At 50.4% G+C, this 27,796-nt stretch overlaps 1 protein-coding gene across 1 annotated transcript in view; it reads left to right on the top strand.

Annotated features, from left to right (window-relative positions):
- The first annotated feature begins 1,201 nt into the window (after window positions 1-1,201).
- The window catches only part of LOC135513363 (EH domain-binding protein 1-like), a 97,729-nt gene continuing 71,134 nt past the window's right edge, over window positions 1,202-27,796 (top strand). The window contains exons 1-2 of the mRNA XM_064936290.1: window positions 1,202-1,212; window positions 3,353-3,474. Of these exons, the coding sequence (XP_064792362.1) occupies window positions 1,202-1,212; window positions 3,353-3,474 (133 nt within the window). The remainder of the gene's footprint in view (window positions 1,213-3,352; window positions 3,475-27,796) is intronic.

Genomic DNA, 27,796 nt, shown 5'->3' with positions numbered 1-27,796 from the left:
AAGGAGAGTAGACCATCCTAGTTATAGTGTCAACTCATCCTCTAAGGAAGGAGAGGAGACCATCCTAGTTATAGTGTCAACTCATCCTCTAAGGAAGGAGAGTAGACCATCCTAGTTATAGTGTCAACTCATCCTCTAAGGAAGGAGAGGAGACCATCCTAGTTATAGTGTCAACTCATCCTCTAAGGAAGGAGAGTAGACCATCCTAGTTATAGTGTCAACTCATCCTCTAAGGAAGGAGAGGAGACCATCCTTGTTATAGTGTCAACTCATCCTAGTTGTTGCTGTTACATGTTGATTACTTCTACGAGCCATTATCATTCACCTGATAATCAGACGAGCCGTGGTGATTATTTTGTTAACATATGATTGGCTGCTGGTTAACCTGGGTGGGGGTTATCATTGGTCCCTTGGCAAGAAACCCCCTCATCTAACACACCTGGTTCTAAAACCTACAGGAGGGTTGGAGTTAAAACCTACAGGAGGGTTGGAGTTAAAACCTACAGGAGGGTTGGAGTTAAAACCTACAGGAGGGTTGGAGTTAAAACCTACAGGAGGGTTGGAGTTAAAACCTACAGGAGGGTCTGGAGTTAAAACCTACAGGAGGGTTGGAGTTAAATACAGGAGGGTCTCTCTCCAGGAACAGGGTTGGAGTTAAAACCTACAGGAGGGTCTCTCTCCAGGAACAGGGTTGGAGTTAAAACCTACAGGAGGGTTGGAGTTAAAACCTACAGGAGGGTCTCTCTCCAGGAACAGGGTTGGAGTTAAAACCTACAGGAGGGTCTCTCTCCAGGAACAGGGTTGGAGTTAAAACCTACAGGAGGGTCTCTCCAGGAACAGGGTTGGAGTTAAAACCTACAGGAGGGTTCTCCAGGAACAGGGTTGGAGTTAAAACCTACAGGAGGGTATCTCTCCAGGAACAGGGTTGGAGTTAAAACCTACAGGAGGGTTGGAGTTAAAACCTACAGGAGGGTCTCTCTCCAGGAACAGGGTTGGAGTTAAAACCTACAGGAGGGTTGGAGTTAAAACCTACAGGAGGGTATCTCTCCAGGAACAGGGTTTGGCGTTAAATACAGGAGGGGTCTCTCTCCAGGAACGAGGTTGAGTTAAAACCTACAGGAGGTCTCTCCAGGAACAGGGTTGGTGAGCCCTGCACTAGACATGATGTGGCTGAAATAAGGGCGATGGGGACGGAGGTGGAATGACTCAGAGGTAAACGGGGGTGACCCTGACCCCATCCATACAGGTTGAGTAAATTAGGACAAGAGGGAGCATAATAGTGTATCACAAGAAAAAGGTTTGGGTAGGGAGCGTGTGTCGGGAGGGAACTGAGTCAGTGTTTCTGACTACAGTGTTTCCAAGTGTGCAAACGACTAGAACTCAAACGCACAAATACAAGTCACTTTCTTCTCTGAGTAGCTTTGCTGTCTATCTCGAGCCACCGCTCTCTGAAGAGGGAGGGAGACCCAAACAACAACAAGAAGAAGGGAACAATAGCAACAACAAGGCGGCCATTATCGTGGGGGCCTTTCAGTCTTCTAATGAAGACTTTCTGTTTAAAAGGAAAACCTCCTCTCTCCCTTTCTTCTCTCTCCCCCGTTTAATAAATGACAATGTTTTGATGCTGTATGTGATTCCTGTTTCATGAGAATTCTAACCCCTGTTTGTCTCTCTGTCCTCTGTCTTTCCTTCTGTTTGTCTCTCTGTCTCTCTTTCATTCTGTTTGTCTCTCTGTCTTTCCTTCTGTTTGTCTCTCTGTCCTCTGTCTTTCCTTCTGTTTGTCTCTTCCTTCTGTTTGTCTCTCTGTCCTCTGTCTTTCCTTCTGTTTGTCTCTGTCTCTCTGTCTTTCATTCTGTTTGTCTTTCCTGTCTTTCATTCTGTTTGTCTCTCTGTCCTCTGTCTTTCCTTCTGTTTGTCTCTGTCCTCTGTCTTTCATTCTGTCCTCTGTCTTTCCTTCTGTTTGTCTCTCTCTGTCCTCTGTCTTTCCTTCTGTTTGTCTCTCTGTCTTTCTCTGTCTTTCCTTCTGTTTGTCTCTCTGTCCTCTGTCTTTCCTTCTGTTTGTCTCTCTGTCCTCTGTCTTTCCTTCTGTTTGTCTCTCTGTCCTCTGTCTTTCCTTCTGTTTGTCTCTCTGTCCTCTGTCTTTCCTTCTGTTTGTCTCTCTGTCCTCTGTCTTTCATTCTGTTTGTCTCTTTGTCCTCTGTCTTTCCTTCTGTTTGTCTCTCTGTCCTCTGTCTTTCTGTTTGTCTCTCTGTCCTCTTTCATTCTGTCTTTCCTTCTGTTTGTCTCTCTGTCCTCTGTCTTTCCTTCTGTTTGTCTCTCTGTCCTCTGTCTTTCATTCTGTTTGTCTCTCTGTCCTCTGTCTTTCTGTCCTCTTCTTTCCTTCTGTTTGTCTCTCTGTCCTCTGTCTTTCCTTCTGTTTGTCTCTCTGTCCTCTGTCTTTCCTTCTGTTTGTCTCTCTGTCCTCTGTCTTTCCTTCTGTTTGTCTCTCTGTCCTCTGTCTTTCCTTCTGTTTGTCTTTCTGTCCTCTGTCTTTCCTTCTGTTTGTCTCTCTGTCCCTCTGTCTTCTGTTTGTCTCTTTGTCCTCTGTCTGTCATTCTGTTTGTCTCTCTGTCCTCTGTCTCTTGTCCTCTGTGTTTGTCTCTCTGTCCTCTGTCTTTCCTTCTGTTTGTCTCTCTTCTCTCTCTTCTCTCTCCCCCTCTTCCTCTGTCTCCCCCTCTTCTCTCTCTTCTCTCTCTCTCCTCCTCTGTCTCCCCTCTTCTCTCTCTTCTCTCTCCTCCTCCTCCCCTCTCCTCCTCTGTCTCCCCCTCTTCTCTCTTCTCTCTCTTCTCCTCCGTCTCCCCCTCTTCTCTCTCTTCTCTCTCTCTCCTCCTCTGTCTCCCCCTCTTCTCTCTCTTCTCTCTGTTCTCCTCCGTCTCCCCCTCTTCTCTCTCTCTCTCTCTCTCCTCTTCTCTCTCTTCTCTCTCTTCTCCTCCGTCTCCCCCTCTTCTCTCTCTTCTCTCTCTCCTCCATCTCCCCCTCTTCTCTCTCTTCTCCTTCTCCCCCTCTTCCTCCTCTGTCTCCCCTCTCTTCTCTCTCCCCCTCTCTTCTCCTCCTCCGTCTCCCCCTCTTCTCTCTCTTCTCTCTGTTCTCCTCCGTCCCCCTCTTCCCTCTTCTCCTCTCTCCCTCTTCTCTCTCTCCTCCGTCTCCCCTCTTCTCTCTGTTCTCTTCTCTCTCTTCTCCCTCCGTCTCCCCCTCTTCTCTCTCTTCTCTCTGTTCTCCTCCGTCTCCCCCTCTTCTCTCTCTTCTCCTCCGTCTCCCCCTCTTCTCTCTCTTCTCTCTGTCTCCCCTCTTCTCTCTGTTCTCCCTCTACCAGAAGGCGTTCAAAGACACCAGTCAGTACGTGGTGGGGAGCTGTCTGCTCTGGAGAGCGAACGCGCCACATCGGCGCCCGGGCGGCGCGCGTGGAGAAGAGGCTACGCTATCTCATGGACACAGGTACCAAGCCCAATTACACTGGAAAACTGTTTTGGCAAATTGAGCGTTTCACACAAACTCTCACGGAGTTGGGGAAGTGTGTGTGAGGCTGTAGTGTCCCAAATGACACCCTATTCCCTACGTAGTGCGCACTACTTTATGGAGCCCAATGCACTATATAAGGAATAGAGGCTCCATTTGGGATGCTGGGTGGAATCTTTGAAGCAGTGAATGTTGTGTTGCTACGGAGGGAAGGAGGGAGGGAGCGATACGAGGAGCTGGCTGGTGGATATGAAAAGGGGGAGGAAATGGGGAGAGTGGGAGTAGAGGGTGATAGAAGGGGGAGAAGGAGGATAGATGGTGGGAGAGCGAGGGGGAGAAGAAGGGGAGACCTCTCTGGGCCAGGGTGATAAGAGAGTCTTCATGGGAAATGATAACCAGGCCTGATAGTGTCCCACCAGTGTGGGGGGGGGGAGCCCCCAGCCAGCCTGATAGTGGGGGTGGGGGAGCCCAGCCAGCCTGCTCAGCTCACATTGAACAGTGTGCTCAGCCATGCATAGCCCCCCCTCCCCCAGTACATATCTGGTCTTCAATGATATGCAGCAGAAGAGGAGAGGTGGATGATTGGTGGGGGTTAAGTGAGAGGGGGGGGACATTTAAAATAATGCAAGAGGTAACACACACACTGAGAGCACGACACACACATGCACTGAGAACACAACACACACACACTTAACCCAACATACACACAGACTCACACTCAAAAGTGTGATCTTTTTGGCTTCCATACAGGCTGATTGGTGTGGTTGGAAAGCGTTGGCTGGAGGGTAACCTTGTATAGACATGACACAGACAGGTGTCTGAGCCAAGGGGCTCCGGTTCCATTGAGTCCTGTACTGAAATAACAGAATAGGACTGCGGCACAAATTGTACCCCTATTCCCTACATTGTGCACTACTTTTGACTAGATCTCCCATAGGGCTCCCGTCTAAAGTAGTGCACTTTATAGGAATAGGGTGCCATTTGGGATGCGGTCTAGCATTCTGTTACTGCTACTAAACAATTTATCCTCACAACAGAGCGGCCGGAAAAAGGGAAGAAAGAGAGGGAGGAGGAGAGAGGGGAGGGGGAGGAGAGAGAGAGAGCGGAGGAGAGAGAGGGGGAGGGGGAGGAGAGAGAGAGAGGAGGAGGAGAGAGAGAGGGGGAGGAGGGCGAGGGGAGAGAGAGGGGGGAGAGAGAGGGGGAGGAGAGAGAGAGAGGGGGAGGAAAAGAGAGGGGGAGGAGAGAGAGAGGGGAGGAGAGAGAGAGGGGGAGAGGGAGAGGGGGGGGGAGAGAGAGGGGGAGGAGAGAGGGGGAGGAGGAGGAGAGGGGGGGGAGAGAGAGAGGGGGAGGAGAGAGAGAGGGGAGGAGAGAGAGGGGGGAAGAGAGAGAGGAGAGAGAGAGAGGGGGGAAGGAGAGAGTGAGGAGGGGGGAGATAGAGAGAGGGGGGAGAAGTGAGAGAGGGGAGAAGAGAGAGAGGGGAGGAGAGAGGGAGAAGTGAGAGAGGGGGGAGAAGAGATAAGAGAGAGAGAGAGAGGGGGAGAGAGAGAGAGGGGGAAGGAGAGAGATGGGGGAGGGAGAGAGGGAGGAGAGAGAGAGAGGGGGAGGAGAGATAGAGGGGGAGGGGGAGAAGAGAGAGAGGGGGAAGAGAGAGAGGGGGTGGAGAGATAGAGAGGGGGAGAAGAGAGAGGGGGAGAAGAGAGGGATAAGAGAGGGGAGAGAGGATAAGAGAGGTACATAGAGAGAGGAGAGAGGGAGAAGAAGAGAGGGGAAAAGAGAGAGGGGGAGAAGAGAGAGAGGGGGAGAAAGCAACACCAGGGTGGAGGGATTAAGGATTTTACTGCTCCTCCTATATGGAGACATCTCTCCTTACTCTGTTTCTCTCCATCTCTCTCTCCCTCCCCTCTCCTCTCACCTCTTCCTCTCTCTATCCCTTCTCTCATCTCTCTCCCCCTCTATCTCTCCCTCTCTCTCTTTCCATCCCTCCTTGTCTCCCTCCATCTCTCTCTCCCTCATCCCTCCATATCCTCTACCCCTGTAGGAGTGAACACCATTGTGTCAATCTGAAGGTTTTCCCCACTGCTGATAAAGTAGCCTTAGCTGGATACGTTGTTTACCGGAAAACACACACACACACACACACACACACACACACCACACACACACACACACACACACACACACACACACACACACACACACACACACACTGCCACCACACCCTGTTTTCCACAAACACACACCTTGAGCCAGATTGATATTGCACAGCTCCAGCCCAGCCAGCCCCCTGTAAATAATCCGATAGTAGACAGGTAGGGAGGCAGCAGGATGGAGGATGGACGTAGCCGACAGTAATACTGGTAGTATCAGAGAGAAGAAGTCCCCCCCGGATACGTCCCCAGAAACACAGTAGCATCACTCAATGACATGGACAGAATGTAGTTTGGGTAAACACGGAGGGAGTGAGTGTTGGAGGGGGGTTGTATTCGCTTCTTCTACTTCCCTCTCTTCCTGGTCCTCGGAGGCTGCAACGGTATTCGTTCACCTGTTTCCTCTCTTTTTCCCTCCCCTTCTCTCCCCCGCCCCTCTCTTCCTCCTCTCCTCCCCCTCTCTCTTCCTCCACTCCTCTCCCTCCCCTCCTCCCTCTCCCCTCTCTTCCTCCCTCCCTCTCCTCCCCTCTCTCTTCCTCCTCCTCTCCTCCCCCCCTCCCCTCTCTTCCTCCTCTCTCCTCCTCCCTCCTCCCCTCTCTCTTCCTCCACTCCTCTCCCCCTTCCCTCCCCTCTCTTCCTCCTCTCTCCTCCCCTCTCTTCCCCCCCTCTCTCTTCCTCCCCTCTCTTCCTCCTCTCTCCCCTTCCCTCCCCTCTCTTCCTCCTCTCTCCTCCCCTCCTCCTCTCTGTGTGTCCTGTGTGGCTCAGTCCCCTCATGGCCTCCCAAGCGTCTCTTCGATTCCTCTCTCCACCCATATGTAAGTAGTGGCCCCAGCCCCTCTCTTCCTCCTCTGCTAAATCCCTATATTATTATATTATTCCTCATTCCTCTCTCTCCTCCCTCTTCCTCCTCTCTCCTCCCCTCTCTCTTCCTCCACTCCTCTCTCTCCTCTCTTCCTCTCTTCCTCCTCTCTCTCTTCCTCCACTCCTCTCTCTTCCTCCCCCTCTCTTCCTCCTCTCTCCTCCCTCTCCTCCCCTCTCTCTTCCTCCACTCCTCTAGCTGGTCCTGTCCCATGGCAGCCTCTGTCTGTCTAGCTGGTCCTGTCCCATGGCATCCTCTGTCTGTCTAGCTGGTCTGTCCCATGGCAGCCTCTGTCTAGCTGGTCCTGGCCCATGGCAGCCACTGTCTGTCTAGGTGGTAATTTCCCATGGCAGCCTCTGTCTGTCTAGCTGGTCCTGTCCCATGGCAGCCTCTGTCTGTCTAGCTGGTCCTGTCCCATGGCAGCCTCTGTCTGTCTAGCTGGTCCTGTCCCATGGCAGCCACTGTCTGTCTAGCTGGTCCTGTCCCATGGCATCCTCTGTCTGTCTAGCTGGTCCTGTCCCATGGCAGCCTCTGTCTGTCTAGCTGGTCCTGTCCATGGCAGCCTCTGTCTGTCTAGCTGGTCCTGTCCCATGGCAGCCTCTGTCTGTCTAGCTGGTCCTGTCCCATGGCAGCCTCTGTCTGTCTAGCTGGTCCTGTCCCATGGCAGCCTCTGTCTGTCTAGCTGGTCCTGTCCCATGGCAGCCTCTGTCTGTCTAGCTGGTCCTGTCCCATGGCAGCCTCTGTCTGTCTAGCTGGTCCTGTCCATGGCAGCCTCTGTCTGTCTAGCTGGTCCTGTCCCATGGCAGCCTCTGTCTGTCTAGCTGGTCCTGTCCCATGGCAGCCTCTGTCTGTTAGCTGGTCCTGTCCATGGCAGCCTCTGTCTTGTCTCTCTCCTGTCCCATGGCTCTGTCTGTCTCTGGTCCTGTCCATGGCTGCCTCTGTCTGTCTAGCTGGTCCTGTCCCATGGCAGCCTCTGTCTGTCTAGCTGGTCCTGTCCCATGCCAGCCCCTGTCTCTCTCTCCTCCCCAGCCTTCTGTCTGTCTTTCTGGTCCTGTCCCATGGCTCCTCTGTCTGTCTCTGGTCCTCCCCAGCTCTCTGTCTTCTCGCTGCCTCTCTCCTTCTCCTCTCCCTGGTCCTGTCCCCTTCTCTCTCTTCTGTCTAGCTGGTCTACTGTTCTCTCTGGCCCTTCTCTCTTTCTCTCCCCTTCTTTTCCTCCTTTTCTCTCTCCCTTCTCTCTTTCTCTCTCCCCTTCTCGCTGCCTCTCTCCTTCTCCCTCTCCTTTTCTCTCTCCCTTCTCTCTCTCTTTCTCTCTCCCCTTCTTACTGCCTCTCCCCTTTTCTCTCTCCTTCTCTCTTTCTTTCTCCTTCTCCTCTCCTTTTCTCTCTCCCCTCCTTCTCCTTCTCCCTCTCCCCTTTCTCTACCTCTCCTTCTCCTCTCTCTTTTCTCTCTCCCCCTTCTCTCTTTCTCTCTCTTATTTTCTCTCCCTTCTCGCTTTCTCTCTTATTCTCTCTCTCCTTTTCTCTCTCCTTCTTATTTCTCTCTCCCCTTCTTACTGCCTCTCCCCCTTTTCTCTCTCCCCTTCTCTCCCTTTCTCTCTCCTTCTCTTATTTTCTCTCTCCCCTTCTCTCTCCCTCTTATTTTCTCCCCTTCTCGCTGCCTCTCTCTTATTTTCTCTCTCTCCCTTCTCGCTGCCTCTCTTATTTTCTCTCTCCTCTCTTCCTTTCCATTTCTCTCTCCTTCTCCTTTCCATTTTTTTCTCTCTCCCCTCTCCTTTCTTATTTCTCTCTCCCTTCTCTCTGCCTCTCTCTCCTTCTCCTTTCCATTTTTTCTCTCTCCCCTTCTCTGCCTCTCTTTTTTCTCTCTCCCCTTCTCTTCTCTCCCCTTCTCTTTCCTTATTTTCTCTCTCCTTCTCTCTCTCTTTCTCTCTCTCCTTCCTTTCCATTTCTCTCTCCTTTCTCCTTTCTCTTCTTCTCTCTTTTTTCTCCTTTCCATTCTCTCTCTCCTCCACCTCTCTTTCTCTCCTCCCTCTCCCTCCCTCTTCTCTCTCCTCCCCCTCCTCTCTCTCCCTCCCCTCTCCTTTCCATCCCTCCTCTCCTCTTCTCTCCCTCTCCCTCCCTCTCTCTCTTTCTCCCTCCCTCTTTCTCCTCTCTCTCTCTCTCCCCCTCCCCCTCTCTCCTCCTTTCTCTCTCCTCCCTCTCCCTCCTCCTCCCCTCCCTCCCTCTCTCTCCTCCACCTCCCTCTCTCTCCTCCCCCTCTCCCTCCCTTTCTCTTCCCCTCCCTCCCTCTCTCTCCTCCCCTCCCTCTCTCTCTTCTCCCTCCCTCTCTCTCCCTCCCCCCTCCCTCCCTCTCTCTCCTCCCCTCCCTCCCCTCTCTTCTCCCTCCCTCCCTCTCCTCTCTCCTCCCTCTCTCCTCCCTCCCTCTCTCTCCTCCCCCTCCCTCTCCCCTCCCCTCCCCCCTCTCTCTCTCCTCCCTCCCTCCCTCTCTCTCTCCCCCTCCCTCTCTCTCCCTCCCTCCCTCTCTCTCTCCCTCCCCCTCCTCCCTCCCCCTCCCTCTCTCTCCTCCCCCTCCCTCTCTTCCTCTCCTCATATTCCCCAGTTTCTTCCCCCAGCAATGCTTTCTGAGTTCTGCACCGGTTTCTCTTTTCTATTACGCGGTACGAGAGACGATGGTTCTCCCCAGATGAATACAAAAGTAATTGGGGTGGTTAATTTATTTACTGGGAGGCAGTTCACAGCACATTGAATAATAGAGATAATTGAACAAGAATTGTCAAGTGTCTTCTGATATCAGGCACATTACAGAAGAGAGAGTGGCATAAAACTGCCTTTCTATGCTTCCATTGTTTATGGTAATGAAGTACAGCCATTAATTCCTCGGTGGCCTTCCAAGCTTATGGCCCCATTGTTGTGTGTGTATTAATATGTAATCAGTGAATAGTTTAATTTCCTCATCTGCCTTGGGAGAATTCACTTTCTAACAGCTCTTAATTACTGCAGGGTTCTAACGAGCCCCATCGCCGTGCCGACGCAGAGCACGGCAGCCAGGCGCCCAATCAGAGTGCGGCGGTGGGTCGGGGGGGGGGTTGAATTCCTGGGGCGCTCTCTGCCTAATGAACTTGTTATTCCTGACTGGGGGGTAGAGTGTCCTTCACAGCATGGTGTTGGGAGAACCTTCACAATGCATAGATGATACAGTGACGGGGAGTGTGTTTCCTTCACAGCATAGCAGTTCACAACGTTGGGAGAACGCTCACCTAATGTTAGGGTGATAATAATAGTTATTGATGATATTTATAACGAAAGTCATATTTTATCACGATGATACATTACCTTTTATTCCTGGGCTGACGGGAGTGGTGTGTTTCCTTCACAGCATAGCAGTTGACCACGTTAGGGATAATAGTTATTGATGATATTTATAATCGATTTACCTTTATTCCTGGGCTGAATGTTAGAATAAAAATATTAATCAATGTTTGGACACACTTACTTATTCAAGGGTTTTTCTGTATTTTTGCTATTTTCTACATAACTGTGAAGACATCGACACTATGAAATAACACATATGGAATCATGTAGCAACCAAAATACTGTTAAAGAAATCAAAATATATTTTATATTTGAGATTCTTCAAATAGCCGTCCTTTGCCTTGATGACAGCTTTGTACACTCTTGGCATTCTCTCAACCAGCTCCATGAGGTAGTCACCTGGAATGCATTTCAATTATCAGGTGTATCTTGTTAAAAGTTAATTTGTGGAATTTCTTTCCTTCATAATGCATTTGAGACAATCAGTTGTTGTGACAAGTTAGGGGTCGTATACAGAAGATAGCCCTATTTGGTAAAATACCAAGTCCATATTATAGCAAGAACAGCTCAAATAAGCAAAGACCAACGACAGCCCATCATTAATTTAAGATATGAAGGTCAGTCAATCCGGAAGATTTCAAGAACTTTGACAGTTTCTTCAAGTGCAGTCGCAAAAACCATCAAGCGCTATGATGAAACTGGCTCTCATGAGGACCGTCACAGGAGAGGAAGACCCAGACTTACCTCTAAGGAACTTATCCTCCCTCCGCAGCAGAGTTACCAGCCTCAGAAATTGCAGCCCAAATAAATGCTTCAGAGTTTATGTAACAGACACATCTCAACATCAACTGTTCAGAGAAGACTGTGTGAGTCAGGCCTTGATGGTCTAATTGCTGCAAAGAGACCACTACTAAAGGACACCAATATGAAGAAGAGACTTGCTTGGGCCAAGAAACATGAGCAATGGACATTAGACTGGTGGAAATCTGTCCTTTGGTCTAATGAGTCCAAGTTTGAGATTTTTGGATCCAACTGCCGTGTCTTTGTGAGACGCAGATCATGTTAACGGATGATCTCTGCATGTGTGGTTCCCACCGTGAAGCATGGAGGAGGAGGTGTGATGGTGCTTTGTTGGTGACACTGTCAGTGATTTGTTTAGAATTCAAGTTACACTTAACCAGCATGGCTACCACATCATACTGCAGCGATACACCCTCCCATCTGGTTTGGGCCTAGTGGGACTATCATTTGATTTTCAACAGGACAATGACCCAGAACACACCTCCCAGGCTGTGTAAGGGCTATTTGATTAAGAAGGAGAGTGATGGAGGACTGCATCAGATGACCTGGCCTCCACAATCATCCAACTTCAACCCAGTTGAGATGGTTTGGGATGAGTCGGACCGCAGAGTGAAGATAAAGCAGCCAACAAGTGCTCAGCATATGTGGGAACTCCTTCCAGGCTGTTGGAACAGCATTCCTTATGAAGCTGGTTGAGATAATGCCAAGAGTGTGCAAAGCTGCCATCAAGGCAACTTTGAAGAATCTAAAATATATTTTGATTTAACACTTTTTTTGGTTACTACATGATTCCATATGTGTTATTTCATAGTTTTCATGTCTTCACTATTATTCTAAATGTAGAAAATATTAAAAATAAAGAAAAACCCTTGAATGAGTATGTGTTCCAACTTTTGACTGGTACTGTATATATATATTTTAAGTTTGTTATTTTATGTATTGTCATAACTACAATATGTGCGTCCTAGTGTGTGTCCTTCACAGCATAGCGGTTCAAAATAATAATTAATATTATTATTGATAATATTTATAATTAAAATAAATAAATTTCTCTGTTTTAATTAGGTGAATCTTCGAGTATCAGTTTCAATAGTAAAATTATATATGCGTTTTTTAGTTATTATTATTAGTCTGATTCTATACCTTCATTGTCTACTGTCTCTATTTCTACCATCATCATCATCTTCATCTTTATTATAACTATCATTGATATTATTGTTCTCATTACTTCTATGCCTCTTCCTGTCAGACGGAGGCTGCCTCTTCCTGTCAGACGGAGGCTGCCTCTTCCTGTCAGACGGAGGCTGCCTCTTCCTGAGGGAGGCTGCCTCTTCCTGTCAGACGGAGGCTGCCTCTTCCTGTCAGACGGAGGCTGCCTCTTCCTGTCAGACGGAGGCTGCCTCTTCCTGTCAGACGGAGGCTGCCTCTTCCTGTCAGACGGAGGCTGCCTCTTCCTGTCAGACGGAGGCTGCCTCTTCCTGTCAGACGGAGGCTGCCTCTTCCTGTCAGACTGCCCTCTTCCTGTCAGACGGAGGCTGCCTCTTCCTTCAGACTGTTCCTGTCAGACGGAGGTGTCGCTGCCTCTTCCTGTCAGACGGAGGCTGCCTCTTCCTGTCAGACGGAGGCTGCCTCTTCCTGTCAGACGGAGGCTGCCTCTTCCTGTCAGACGGAGGTGTCGCTGCTCTTCCTGTCAGACGGAGGCTGCCTCTTCCTGTCAAACGGAGGCTGCCTCTTCCTGTCAGACGGAGGCTGCCTCTTCCTGTCAGACGGAGGCTGCCTCTTCCTGTCAGACGGAGGCTGCTCTTCCTGTCAGACGGAGTGTCGACTGCCTCTTCCTGTCAGACGGAGGCTGCCTCTTCCTGTCAGACGGAGGCTGCCTCTTCCTGTCAGACGGAGGTGTCAGCTGCCTCTTCCTGTCAGACGGAGGCTGCCTCTTCCTGTCAGACGGAGGCTGCTGCCTCTTCCTGTCAGACGGAGGCTGCCTCTTCCTGTCAGACGGAGGCTGCTGCCTCTTCCTGTCAGACGGAGGCTACCTCTTCCTGTCAGACTGAGGCTACCTCTTCCTGTCAGACGGAGGCTGCCTCTTCCTGTCAGACGGAGGTGTCGCTGCCTCTTCCTGTCAGACGGAGGTGTCGCTGCCTCTTCCTGTCAGACGGAGGCTGCCTCTTCCTGTCAGACGGAGGCTGCCTCTTCCTGTCAGACGGAGGCTGCCTCTTCCTGTCAGACGGAGGTGTCGCTGCCTCTTCCTGTCAGACGGAGGCTGCCTCTTCCTGTCAGACGGAGGTGTCTTCCTGTCAGGACGCTGCCTCTTCCTGTCAGACGGAGGTGTCGCTGCCTCTTCCTGTCAGACGGAGGCTGCCTCTTCCTGTCAGACGGAGGCTCGCTGCCTCTTCCTGTCAGACGGAGGCTGCCTCTTCCTGTCAGACGGAGGCTGCTGCCTCTTCCTGTCAGACGGAGGCTGCCTCTTCCTGCTGCCTCTTCCTGTCAGACGGAGGCTGCGCTGCCTTCCTGTCAGACGGAGGCTGCCTCTTCCTGTCAGACGGAGGTGTGCCTCTTCCTGCTGCCTCTTCCTGTCAGACGGAGGCTGCCTCTTCCTGTCAGACGGAGGTGTCGCTGCCTCTTCCTGTCAGACGGAGGCCTGTCAGACGGAGGCTGCCTCTTCCTGTCAGACGGAGGTGTCGCTGCCTCTTCCTGTCAGACGGAGGCTGCCTCTTCCTGTCAGACGGAGGCTGCCTCTTCCTGTCAGACGGAGGCTGCCTCTTCCTGTCAGACGGAGGTGTCGCTGCCTCTTCCTGTCAGACGGAGGTGTCGCTGCCTCTTCCTGTCAGACGGAGGTGTCGCTGCCTCTTCCTGTCAGACGGAGGCTGCCTCTTCCTGTCAGACGGAGGCTGCCTCTTCCTGTCAGACGGTCAGGCTGCCCTCTTCCTGTCAGACGGAGGCTGCCTCTTCCTGTCAGACGGAGGCTGCCTCTTCCTGTCAGACGGAGGCTGCCTCTTCCTGTCAGACGGAGGCTGCCTCTTCCTGTCAGACGGAGGCTGCTTCCTGTCAGACGGAGGTGGCTGCCTCTTCCTGTCAGACGGAGGCTGCCTCTTCCTGTCAGAGGCTGGAGGAGGCGTGCCTCTTCCTGTCAGACGGAGGCTGCCTCTTCCTGTCAGACGGAGGTGTCGCTGCCTCTTCCTGTCAGACGGAGGCTGCCTCTTCCTGTCAGACGGAGGCTGTCTTCCTGCCTCTTCCTGTCAGACGGAGGCTGCCTCTTCCTGTCAGACGGAGGCTGCCTCTTCCTGTCAGACGGAGGCTGCTGCCTCTTCCTGTCAGACGGAGGCTGTCAGACGGAGGCTGCCTCTTCCTGTCAGACGGAGGCTGCCTCTTCCTGTCAGACGAGGCTGCCTCTTCCTGTCAGACGGAGGCTCGCTGCCTCTTCCTGTCAGACGGAGGCTGCCTCTTCCTGTCCGACGGAGGCTGCCTCTTCCTGTCAGACGGAGGTGTCGCTGCCTCTTCCTGTCAGACGGAGGCTGCCTCTTCCTGTCAGACGGAGGCGCTGCCTCTTCCTGTCAGACGGAGGCGTCGCTGCCTCTTCCTGTCAGACGGAGGCTGCCTCTTCCTGTCAGACGGAGGCGTCGCTGCCTCTTCCTGTCAGATGGAGGCTGCCTCTTCCTGTCAGACGGAGGCTCTTCCTGTCAGACGGAGGCTGCCTCTTCCTGTCAGACGGAGGCTGCCTCTTCCTGTCAGACGGAGGTGTCTTTCCTGTCAGACGGAGGTGTCGCTGCCTCTTCCTGTCAGACTGAGGTGTCGCTGCCTCTTCCTGTCAGACGGAGGCTGCCTCTTCCTGTCAGACTGGAGGTGTCGCTGCCTCTTCCTGTCAGACGGAGGTGTCTCTGCCTCTTCCTGTCAGACGGAGGTGTCGCTGCCTCTTCCTGTCAGACGGAGGCTGCCTCCCTGTCAGACGGAGGCTGCCTCTTCCTGTCAGACGGAGGCTGCCTCTTCCTGTCAGACGGAGGTGTCGCTGCCTCTTCCTGTCAGACGGAGGCTGCCTCTTCAGACGGAGGTGTCTCTTCCTGTCAGACGGAGGTCAGACGGAGGCTCTTTCCTGTCAGACGGAGGTGTCGCTGCCTCTTCCTGTCAGACGGAGGCTGCCTTTCCTGTCAGACGGAGGCTGCCTCTTCCTGTCAGACGGAGGTGTCGCTGCAGACGGAGGCTCTTCCTGTCAGACGGAGGTGTCGCTGCCTCTTCCTGTCAGATGGAGGCTGCCTCTTCCTGTCAGATGGAGGCTGCCTCTTCCTGTCAGACGGAGGCTGCCTCTTCCTGTCAGACTGAGGCTGCCTCTTCCCTGTCAGACTGAGGCAGAAAGGAAAGGAAACATTTTAATCAAAAACAGGACTTGACTGATTCCTTTTTCATCCGTGTGGCGCTAAGGGGCCTCAAATATCAAATATATATCTAACACTTAATGTCTTTATTTGGAATAGTATTTATTTGGTACTCTGAATGGTTTTGTATTGTTATCATTCTAAATATCCCTGTCAACATCATCAGTATTATCTGTCCTGTATTGTGTGATATTCGTCCCAAAGAAAAATATCACATTTATAGAAATTTCAGCTATTCAAAAACAGAATAGGATTTAAATGGTTTTTTATTCAGCGTTTTGGAATCCTCTGGCCTTCTTCTGAATGTCCCCGACCCCACCTGCCCCCTGTACCTATCTACACACACACACACCCCCACCTGCCCCCTGTACCTATCTACACACACACACACCCCCCCACCTGCCCCCTGTACCTATCTACACACACACACACCCCCACCTGCCCCCTGTACCTATCTACACAAACACACCCCCAACTGCCCCCTGTACCTATCTACACACACACACACCCCCACCTGCCCCCTGTACCTATCTACACACACACACACCCCCACCTGCCCCCTGTACCTATCTACACACACACACCCCCACCTGCCCCCTGTACCTATCTACACACACACACCCCCACCTGCCCCCTGTACCTATCTACACACACCCACCTGCCCCCTGTACCTATCTACACACACACACACCCCCACCTGCCCCCTGTACCTATCTACACACACACACACCCCCACCTGCCCCCTGTACCTATCTACACACACACACCCACCTGCCCCCTGTACCTATCTACACACACACACCCCCACCTGCCCCCTGTACCTATCTACACACACCACACCTGCCCCCTGTACCTATCTACACACACCACACCCACCTGCCCCCTGTACCTATCTACACACACACACACCCCCACCTGCCCCCTGTACCTATCTACACACACACACCCCCACCTGCCCCCTGTACCTATCTACGCACACACACCCCCACCTGCCCCTGTACCTATCTACACACACACACACACCCACCTGCCCCCTGTACCTATCTACACACACACACACACACCCCCCCCCACCTGCCCCTGTACCTATCTACACACACACACACCCCCACCTGCCCCCTGTACCTATCTACACACACACACACACCCACCTGCCCCCTGTACCTATCTACACACACACACCCCCACCTGCCCCCTGTACCTATCTACACACACACACACACACCCCACCTGCCCCCTGTACCTATCTACACACACACACACCCCCACCTGCCCCCTGTACCTATCTACACACACACACACCCCCACCTGCCCCCTGTACCTATCTACACACACACACACACCCCACCTGCCCCCTGTACCTATCTACACACACACACACCCCCCACCTGCCCCCTGTACCTATCTACACACACACACACCCCACCTGCCCCTGTACCTATCTACACACACACACACCCCCACCTGCCCCCTGTACCTATCTACACACACACACACACCCCACCTGCCCCTGTACCTGTCTACACACACACACACACCCACCTGCCCCCTGTACCTATCTACACACACACACCCCCACCTGCCCCCTGTACCTATCTACACACACACACACACACACACACACCTGCCCCCTGTACCTATCTACACACACACACACACACACGCACACACCCTATCACACACACACACACACACACACCCACCCACCTGCCCCTGTACCTATCTACACACACACACACACACACACACACACACACACACACACACACAGACACACACACACCCCCACTCGCCCACATGACTATTTATACCTACATCCTATTCCAAATGACGATATAACCTGTAACAATGGACGCAATTATCTAAAGAATGGCGATCAGCACGGCGCCGAGCCGCCCTCACCTGCTGCGCTCCAGATAAGCGATAAACAACAAGTGTGTGTGACTGCGTGTGTGTGTGTGAGACTGCGTGTGTGTGTGTGAGAGACTGCGTGTGTGTGTTTGACTGCGTGTGTGTGAGAGACTGCGTGTGTGTTTGAATCAGTTTTTAGCCTGGCGCATAATGAACAGATGTTTAAAAAGTCGAGGATGATGAGATTATTGCCACTGGGTTTTATTGCTGCCTAATCCCTTTCTGTGAGCAGAGGCATCACACGAGAAGAAGAGGGGATATGGCCATACAGCCAGAGGTGTGTGGGTGGGTGGGTGGGTGGGTGGGTGGGGTGGGTGGGTGGGTGTGGGTGGGTGGGTGTGGGTGGGTGGGGTGGGGTGGGTGGGTGGGTGGGGATACAGCCATGTGGCTTAATGCACCTTGCAGACCTACAGACAGACAGACCTACGCACAGACAGACAGACCTACAGACAGACAGACCTACGCACAGACAGACAGACAGACAGACCTACAGACAGACAGACCTACGCACAGACAGACCTACGCACAGACAGACAGACAGACAGACCTACAGACAGACAGACCTACAGACAGACAGACCTACGCACAGACAGACCTACGCACAGACAGACAGACAGACAGACCTACAGACAGACAGACCTACGCACAGACCTACGCACAGACAGACAGACAGACAGACCTACAGACAGACAGACAGACCTACAGACAGACAGACCTACGCACAGACCTACGCACAGACAGACAGACAGACAGACAGACCTACAGACAGACAGACAGACCTACAGACAGACAGACCTACGCACAGACAGACAGACAGACAGACAGACCTACAGACAGACAGACAGACCTACGCACAGACAGACAGACAGACAGACAGACAGACAGACCTACGCCCAGACGTACGGGACAGGCTGACAGGACAGGCCACCAATATGTATTGTATCTTCAGTATAAATTAAGTGCTCTTTGTTATTATTATTTTGAGCAGTCAACAGCCTCTTGTGTCGTCAACAGACTCTAGAGTTGTCAACAGCCTCTAGAGTAGTCAACAGCCTCTAGAGTAGTCAACAGCCTCTAGTGTAGTCAACAGCCTCTTGTGTCGTCAACAGACTCTAGAGTTGTCAACAGCCTCTAGAGTAGTCAACAGCCTCTAGAGTAGTCAACAGCCTCTAGTGTAGTCAACAGCCTCTAGTGTAGTCAACAGACTCTAGTGTTGTCAACATCCTCTAGTGTTGTCAACAGCCTCTTGTGTCGTCAACAGCCTCTAGAGTTGTCAACAGCCTCTTGTGTCGTCAACAGCCTCTAGTGTTGTCAACATTCTCTAGTGTTGTCAACAGCCTCTAATGTTGTCAACAGCCTCTTGTGTCGTCAACAGCCTCTTGTGTCGTCAACAGCCTCTAGTGTTGTCAACAGCCTCTAGTGTTGTCAACAGCCTCTAGTGTTGTCAACAGCCTCCAGAGTTGTCAACAGCCTCTAGTGTTGTCAACAGCCTCTAGAGTTGTCAACAGCCTCTAGTGTTGTCAACAGCCTCTAGTGTTGTCAACAGCCTCTACAGCCTCTAGTGTTGTCAACAGCCTCTAGTGTTGTCAACAGCCTCTAGTGTCGTCAACAGCCTCTAGTGTCGTCAACAGCCTCTTGTGTCGTCAACAGGCTCTAGTGTTGTCAACAGCCTCTAGTGTTGTCAACAGCCTCTAGTGTTGTCAACAATCTCTAGAGTTGTCAACAGCCTCTAGAGTAGTCAACAGCCTCTAGTGTAGTCAACAGCCTCTAGTGTAGTCAACAGACTCTCGTGTTGTCAACATCCTCTAGTGTAGTCAACAGCCTCTAGTGTTGTCAACAGCCTCTAGTGTTGTCAACAGCCTCTAGAGCAGTCAACAGTCTCTAGTGTAGTCAACAGCCTCTACTGTAGTCAACAGCCTCTAGTGTAATAGTGTAGTCAACAGCCTCTAGTGTTGTCAACAGCCTCTAGTGTAGTCATCAGCCTCTAGTGTAGTCAGCAGCCTCTAGTATAGTAGTGTAGTCAGCAGCCTCTAGTATAGTAGTGTAGTCAACAGCCTCTAGTCTAGTAGTGTAGTCAACGGCCTCTAGTTACGCTGATTTTGAAGCGACATGAGTGGTGTGAGAGTGATGCGTTACTCTCTGAGTTACACACCAACACACACACATACAGACTCTCTCTCTCCCTTCACACACACACAGACAGACTCTCTCTCTCTCTCCCTTCACACACACACATACAGACTCTCTCTCTCTCTCTTCACACACACACACACAGACAGACTCTCTCTCTCTCTCTTCACACACACACAGACAGACTCTCTCTCTCTTCACACACACACAGACAGACTCTCTCTCTCTTCACACACACACAGCCAGACTCTCTCTCTCTCTTCACACACACACAGCCAGACTCTCTCTCTCTTCACACACACACAGACAGACTCTCTCTCTCTCTCTTCACACACACACAGCCAGACTATCTCTCGCTTCACACACACACAGACAGACTCTCTCTCTCTCTTCACACACACACAGCCAGACTCTCTCTCTCTCACACACACACAGCCAGACTCTCTCTCTCTCTTCACACACACACAGCCAGACTCTCTCTCTCTCTCTTCTTCACACACACACAGCCAGACTCTCTCTCTCTCTCTCTTCACACACACACAGCCAGACTCTCTCTCTCTTTCACGCACACACAGCCAGACTCTCTCTCTCTCTCTTCACACACACACAGCCAGACTCTCTCTCTCTCTCTTCACACACACACACAGCCAGACTCTCTCTCTCTCTCTTCACACACACACAGCCAGACTCTCTCTCTTCTCTTCACACACACACAGACAGACTCTCTCTCTCTCTCTTCACACACACACAGCCAGACTCTCTCTCTCTCTTCACACACACACAGCCAGACTCTCTCTCTCTCTTCACACACACAGCCAGACTCTCTCTCTCTCTCTTCACACACACACAGACAGACTCTCTCTCTCTCTCTTTCACACACACACAGCCAGACTCTCTCTCTCTCTCACACACACACAGACAGACTCTCTCTCTCTCTTTCACACACACACAGCCAGACTCTCTCTCTCTCTCTTCACACACACACAGCCAGACTCTCTCTCTCTCTCTTCACACACACACAGCCAGACTCTCTCTCTCTCTCTTCACACACACACAGCCAGACTCTCTCTCTCTCTCTCTCTTCACACACACACAGCCAGACTCTCTCTCTCTCTCTCTTCACACACACACAGCCAGACTCTCTCTCTCTCTCTTTCACACACACACAGCCAGACTCTCTCTCTCTCTCTCACACACACAGCCAGACTCTCTCTCTCTCTCTCTTCACACACACACAGCCAGACTCTCTCTCTCTCTCTCTTCACACACACACAGCCAGACTCTCTCTCTCTCTCTCTTCACACACACACAGCCAGACTCTCTCTCTCTCTCTTCACACACACACAGACAGACTCTCTCTCTCTCTCTCTTCACACACACACAGCCAGACTCTCTCTCTCTCTCTTCACACACACACAGCCAGTGTCGGCGGCTTCGGGTATATTATCAGACCTCCAGTTCGTTCAGAAACGTATGGCTGCTAAAGAAGCTTACCATTAATGAATGTAACTATGTCCAGATGACACCGTGCTGGAGCCTTGTAAGCTGCAGGCAAGACTCGTCTTCACCCCGTACGCCAGGGCTTAAAGACACAAGAATGGCATTTCACCAACTTTAATGGGATACCCAGTATAATCTGGCAGCACCAAGAGAAGAAAAAGTGTTCCCACTATAATACTCTGGGGAGGGAGGGAGGGGGAGGGAGGGAGGGAGGGAGGGAGGGAGGGAGGGGAGGGGAGGGAGGGAGGGGAGGGAGGGAGGGAGGGAGGGAGGGAGGGAGGCATTCCCTCGTTTTGTTGTTGTTGTTGTGTTGTCAGCCTTTTCTCTCTCTCTCTCTGGTTGTTTTTTTGTGTACATGAATGTTGGTTAGGTAAGTCGGACTGAGTCGTTGTCTTGTAACGGATGGACGAGTCGTTGGAACGGGAGGTTGTCTTGGGACGGAGGGAGTCATTGTCTTGTGTCCGAGTCACTGTCTTGTAACGCTATGGACGAAGTCCCTCAACGCTTTGGACGATCGTTGTTGTTGTGTTGGCCAAGTCGTTTCTTGTTAACGGCTATGGACGAGGTTGTCTTTTTGTGGACATGAATGTTGGTTAGGTTAACGGCTATGACTGAGTCGTTGTCTTGTAACGGCTATGGGCGAGTCGTTGTCTTGGTAACGGCTATGACCGAGTCGTTGTCTTGGTAACAGCTATGACCGAGTCGTTGTCTTGTAACGGCTATGACCGAGTCGTTGTCTTGTAACGGCTATGGACCGAAGTCGTTGTCTTGTAACGGCTTTGACCGAGTCGTTGTCTTGTAACGGCTATGGACTGGAGTCGTTGTCTTGTAACGGCTATGGACGAGTCGTTGTCTTGTAACAGCTATGGATGAGTTGTCTTGTAACGGCTATGACTGAGTCGTTGTCTTGTTAACAGCTATGACTGAGTCATTGTCTTGTTAACAGCTATGACTGAGTCGTTGTCTTGTAACGCTATAGACGAAGTCGTTGTCTTGTAACAGCTATGGCCGAGTCGTTGTCTTGTAACGGCTATGGACCGAAGTCGTTGTCTTGTTAACGGCTATGACTGAGTCGTTGTCTTGTTAACAGCTATGACTGAGTCGCACTCTTGTAACGCTATAGACGAAGTCGTTGTCTTGTAACAGCTATGGCCGAGTCGTTGTCTTGGTAACGGCTATGACTGAGTCGTTGTCTTGTAACGCATAACGGCTATGGCTGTTAGTCGTTGTCTTGTAACGGCTATGACTGAGTCGTTGTCTTGTTAACAGCTATGACTGAGTCGTTGTCTTGTTAACAGCTATGACTGAGTCGTTGTCTTGTAACGCTATAGACGAGTCGTTGTCTTGTAACGGCTATGACTGAGTCGTTGTCTTGTTAACAGCTATGACTGAGTCGTTGTCTTGTAACAGCTATGGACGAAGTCGTTGTCTTGTAACAGCTATGGACGAGTCGTTGTCTTGTAACAGCTATGGCCGAGTCGTTGTCTTAACGGCTAACGGCTAACAGCTGGCCTATGGACGAAATTTGTCTTGTAACAGCTATGACTGAGTCGTTGTCTTGTAACAGCTATGACTGAGTCGTTGTCTTGTAACAGCTATGACTGAGTTGTTGTAACTTGTGGACAGCGTTGTCTTGTAACGGCTATGGACGAACGTCGTCGCTGTCTTGTAACAGCTATGGACGGCTAGTCGTTGTCTTGTTAACGGCTATGACTGAGTCGTTGTCTTGTTAACAGCTATGGCTGAGTCGTTGTCTTGTTAACGGCTATGACTGAGTCGTTGTCTTGTAACGGCTATGGACAAGTCGTTGTCTTGTAACAGCTATGACTGAGTCGTTGTCTTGTAACAGCTATGACTGAGTCGTTGTCTTGTAACGCTATGGCCGAGTCGTTGTCTTGTAACGGCTATGACTGAGTCGTTGTCTTGTTAACAGCTATGGCTGAGTCGTTGTCTTGTAACAGCTATGACTGAGTCGTTGTCTTGTAACAGCTATGACTGAGTCGTTGTCTTGTAACAGCTATGACTGAGTCGTTGTCTTGTTAACGGCTATGACTGAGTCGTTGTCTTGTAACAGCTATGACTGAGTCGTTGTCTTGTAACAGCTATGACTATCGACAGCTATGGACGAGTCGTTGTCTTGTAACAGCTATGACTGAGTCGTTGTCTTGTAACAGCTATGGCTATGGACGAGTCGTTGTCTTGTAACAGCTATGACTGAGTCTTGTCTTGTAACGCTATGGACGAGTCGTTGTCTTGTAACAGCTATGACTGAGTCGTTGTCTTGTTAACAGCTATCTTGTAACAGCTATGGACGAGTCGTTGTCTTGTAACAGCTATGACTGAGTCGTTGTCTTGTAACAGCTATGACTGAGTCGTTGTCTTGTAACAGCTATGACTGAGTCGTTGTCTTGTTAACGGCTATGGACGAAGTCGTTGTCTTGTAACGGCTATGACTGAGTCGTTGTCTTGTTAACGGCTATGACTGAGTCGTTGTCTTGTAACAGCTTTGACCGAGTCGTTGTCTTGGTAACAGCTATGGGCCGAGTCTTGGTAACAGCTTGTCTTGTTAACGGCTATGACTGAGTCGTTGTCTTGTAACGGCTATGACTGAGTCGTCTTGTTAACGGCTATGACTGAGTCGTTGTCTTGTTAACGGCTATGACTGAGTCGTTGTCTTGTAACGGCTATGGACTGAGTCGTTGTCTTGTAACAGCTATGGACGAAGTCGTTGTCTTGTAACAGCTATGGACGATCGTTGTCTTGTAACGGCTATGGACGAGTCGTCTTGTAACGGCTATGGGCTGAGTCGTCTTGTAACAGCTATGACTGAGTCGTTGTCTTGTTAACAGCTATGGACTGAAGTCGTTGTCTTGTTAACGCTATGGACGAGTCGTTGTCTTGTAACGGATATGGACGAGTCGTCTTGTTAACGGATATGGACGAAGTCGTCTTGTTAATGGCTATGGACGAAGTCGTTGTCTTGTTAACGGCTATGGACGAAGTCGTTGTCTTGGACGACGGCTTGGACGGCTATGGACGAGTTGTCTTGTTAACGGCTATGGACGAATGGTCGTCTTGTTAACGGCTATGGACGAGTCGTCTTGTTAACGGCTATGGACGAGTCGTCTTGTTAACGGCTATGGACGAGTCGTTGTCTTGTTAACGACTATGGACGAGTCGTTGTCTTGTCTGTCTGCTTCTCTGGTATGTCTGTGGGAAGTTTTGGAGAGTTTTGTACATTTGTACATTTTTATCAGTGACCTTTTTAATAATAATAATATAATTACATAGGATTTAAAATGCCTTTTAAAAAACAAGGATACTCTACATCAAAAAAGAGAGGGGAGAAAGGTAGGATGAATCAATTAAATCAATTCAATTGTGTTTGATCAATTAACTCACAGGCCAATTGAAATGAGGCTAGTTGGAAAAGAAGCTCTCTTGGCTGTTGCTTCCAGGTTATTTGTAAATTGTTAAAGATATTTGTTGTTAGTATGGACAGCAGTTCACAACTCACTGACTTTAAGTGCTTGTAGTCCATTTTAAAATCAGTTGTATTTGGGAGAGAAAAATCTCTGGAATGTGCCTAAACCTATTGCCTTTTAACCCTTTGAGGGTTGAAACAAACTAATCTGGTAGTTAAGTGTGTGTGTGTGTGTGTGTGTGTGTGTGTGTGTGTGTGTGTGTGTGTGTGTGTGTGTGTGTGTGTGTGTGTGTGTGTGTGTGTGTGTGTGTGTGTGTGTGTGTGTGTGTGTGTGTGTGTGTGACTGCGGGAATGGGGGGGGGGTTTGTTGGGTCAGAACACAGATTAAAAAATTTAAAAACTCCCACCCCCCTTAATCTCCTCTTTGGCCATTTGAATGTTTGAGCAGCAAAACTATTTAATTAGTTAACTACACCAACACCCCAATACCCTCTACCCCCCAACCCCTCCCTCCCTAACGCACAAACACAATCTCTCTCTCTTTCTCTCTCTCTCTCTCTCTCTCTCTCTCGCTTTCTCTCTCTTTCTCTCTCTCTCTCTCTCTCTCTCTCTCTCTCTCTCACACACACACCATCACCCCCCCCTCCCAGATGTGCAGTGTGGTTTCCCAGCTCAGTGTCAGCAGCCCTTTTCTATCATTCTTTACCAGTTGGGATGAAAGGGGGTTTTTAGGAAGATTAGGGGATGGGATCCTCTAGGCATTGTCTGACAATCTTCAGATAAAACCAGCTGGGTGGATGGAGTCCCTGGGAGAGAGAGGGGGAGGCAGGGGAGTAGAAGGGGGTGGGAAGGGGTAAGGGGGTAGAGGGGGTAACTAACCACTGCTGTTCTGAGACTACGTGGAATTTAGACTTTTCTAAACGGGCACGGAAATGATCACTGAGAACCCTCCTCTCCTTTCCCCTTCTGACTTTCTTGCTTTCTGACTTGTCTTTTCCAGCCCCCCTCTATATTCTCTCCCTCCCCCTCTGTTTGTGTTCTCGCTTTCCTAGAAATACACTACATGGCCAAAAGTATGTGGACACTTGCCCATCCGACATCTCATTCCAAAATCATAGGCATTCATATGGAGTTGGTCCCCCCTTTGCTGCTATAACAGCCTCCACTGTTCTGGGAAGCCTTTCCACTAGAGGTTGGAACATTGCTGCAGGGACTTGCTTCCATTCAGCCATAAGAGCATTGGTGAGGTCGGGGTTCGGTGCAGGCCAGTCAAGTTCTTCCACACCGATCTCGACAAACCATTTCTGTATGGACTTCGCTTTGTGCACAGGGGCATTGTCATGTTGAAACAGGAAAGGGCCTTTCCCAAAATGTTGCCACAAAGTTGGAAGCACAGAATCGTCTAGAATGGCATCGTATGCTGTGGGGTTAAGATTTCCCTTCACTGGAACTAAGGGGCCCGAACCATGAATAACAGCCCCAGACCATTATTCCACCAAACTTTACAGTTGGCACTATGCAGTCAGTCGGGCAGGTAGCGTTCTCCTGGCATCCGCCAAACCCAGATTAGTCCGTCGGACTGCCAGATAGTGAGCGTGATTCGTCACTCCAGAGAAAACGTTTCCACGGCTCCAGAGCCCAATGGCGGCGAGCTTTACACCACTCCAGCCGCCGCTTGGCTTTGCACATGGTGATCTTAGGCTTGTGTGCGGCTGTTCAGGCCGTGGAAACACATTTCATGAAGCTTCCGACGAACAGTTCTGACTTGCTGATGTTGCTTCCAAGAAGCAGTTTGGAAATCGATAGTGAGTGTTGCAACCGAGGACAGACGATTGTTACTCTCAACACGCTGTCCTGTTCTGTGAGCTTGTGTGACCTACCAACAAAATATAACGTTAACCAGGGCAGATCTAGCAGTGCAGATATTTGACAAACTGACTTGTTGTAAATGTGGCATCCTATGACGGTGCCACGTTGAAAGTTAGTGAGCTCTTCAGTAAGGCCATTCCACTGCCAATGTTTGTCTATGGAGATTGCATGGCGGTGTGCTCGATTTTATACACCTGTCAGCAACGGCTGTGGCTGAAATAGCCGAATCCATTAATTTGAAGGCGTGTTCACATACTGTTGTGTACATATAATGTAGTTCACTCTGAGCTGAAGTTAGCTGCTGGCAGACAGAGCAGACAGGACAGAGCAGACAGACAGGGCAGACAAGACAGACAGAGCAGACAGGACAGGACAGAGCAGAGCAGACAGGACAGACAGAGCAGACAGGACAGACAGAGCAGACAGAGCAGGGCAGACAGACAGGGCAGACAGAGCAGACAGGGCAGACAGAGCAGACAGGACAGGACAGAGCAGAGCAGACAGGACAGACAGAGCAGACAGGACAGACAGAGCAGGGCAGACAGAGCAGACAGGGCAGACAGGCGAGGGCAGACAGAGCAGGGCAGGCTGAGGCTGTTTCTGGGCCTGCTACTGATATGGCCGATTAGCTTTAGTCTGATATCTGTGGTACAATACTCACACACAGACTCACACACACACATGAGCATACACACTCACTCACACACACACATGAGCATACACACTCACTCACACACACACATGAGCATACACACTCACTCACACACACACACACATTAGCATACACACACACACATGAGCATACACACTCACTCACACACACACATGAGCATACACACTCACTCACACACACACATGAGCATACACACTCACTCACACACACACATGAGCATACACACTCACTCACGCACACACATGAGCATACACACTCACTCACGCACACATGTTATTCTGAGAGGCTGGGGGACAATGACTGCTTATGATAATCTCTTCTTTATTGAACCGTCCTGCCATCGTCCCCGACAACGCTTTCATCTCCCCCGCCACTGCGACCCCGGCCCAACGGCCAACAACAGACACATAGCAGAGTAGAGCAGGCCGGATTACACACACACACACACACACACACACACACACACTGAGCAGAGCAGATCGACACACACAGCTGCTAAAAGCCACTAAGACACGAGTTCTATTCTGTTTATTTTACAGTTATATTATTTTAGGCCTTAGTTTTTCTTCTTACTAAATGTCCCTTTGATTTAAATGTAGCCGCTTGTTTGGCTAGAAATAATTTAAATGCCTTTTAAATCAGTTTTATTATCCACTCTTATATTGTCAATGTTAAACTTAGTCTTTATCCGCATTGGTAGAGAAAAGAACACGTCGTTGATCTAGAGTCTAGAGCCACTGCTGTACATAGTGTTCTCTGTCTTTAACAGTTTGGATCTAGAGTCTAGAGCCACTGCTGTACATAGTGTTCTCTGTCTTTAACAGTTTGGATCTAGAGTCTAGAGCCACTGCTGTACATAGTGTTCTCTGTCTTTAACAGTTTGGATCTAGAATCTAGAGCCACTGCTGTACATAGTGTTCTCTGTCTTTAACTCACAGTCTGGATCTAGAATCTAGAGCCACTGCTGTACATAGTGTTCTCTGTCTTTAACAGTTTTGATCTAGAGTCTAGAGCCACTGCTGTACATAGTGTTCTCTGTCTTTAACAGTTTGGATCTAGAATCTAGAGCCACTGCTGTACATAGTGTTCTCTGTCTTTAACTCACAGTCTGGATCTAGAATCTAGAGCCACTGCTGTACATAGTGTTCTCTGTCTTTAACAGTTTGGATCTAGAATCTAGAGCCACTGCTGTACATAGTGTTCTCTCTCTTTAACCAACAGTTTGGATCTAGAATCTAGAGCCACTGCTGTACATCGTGTTCTCTGTCTTTAACAGTTTGGGTTTGCATAATTGATGACTGTTTAGTTACCA

The sequence above is a fragment of the Oncorhynchus masou genome, chromosome 24, assembly GCF_036934945.1.
Source record: "Oncorhynchus masou masou isolate Uvic2021 chromosome 24, UVic_Omas_1.1, whole genome shotgun sequence".
In the NCBI taxonomy this organism is placed as follows: Eukaryota; Metazoa; Chordata; class Actinopteri; order Salmoniformes; family Salmonidae; genus Oncorhynchus; species Oncorhynchus masou.
The sequence above is the reverse complement of the archived record's forward strand: the minus strand, read 5'-3'. Positions and strand labels throughout refer to the sequence as shown.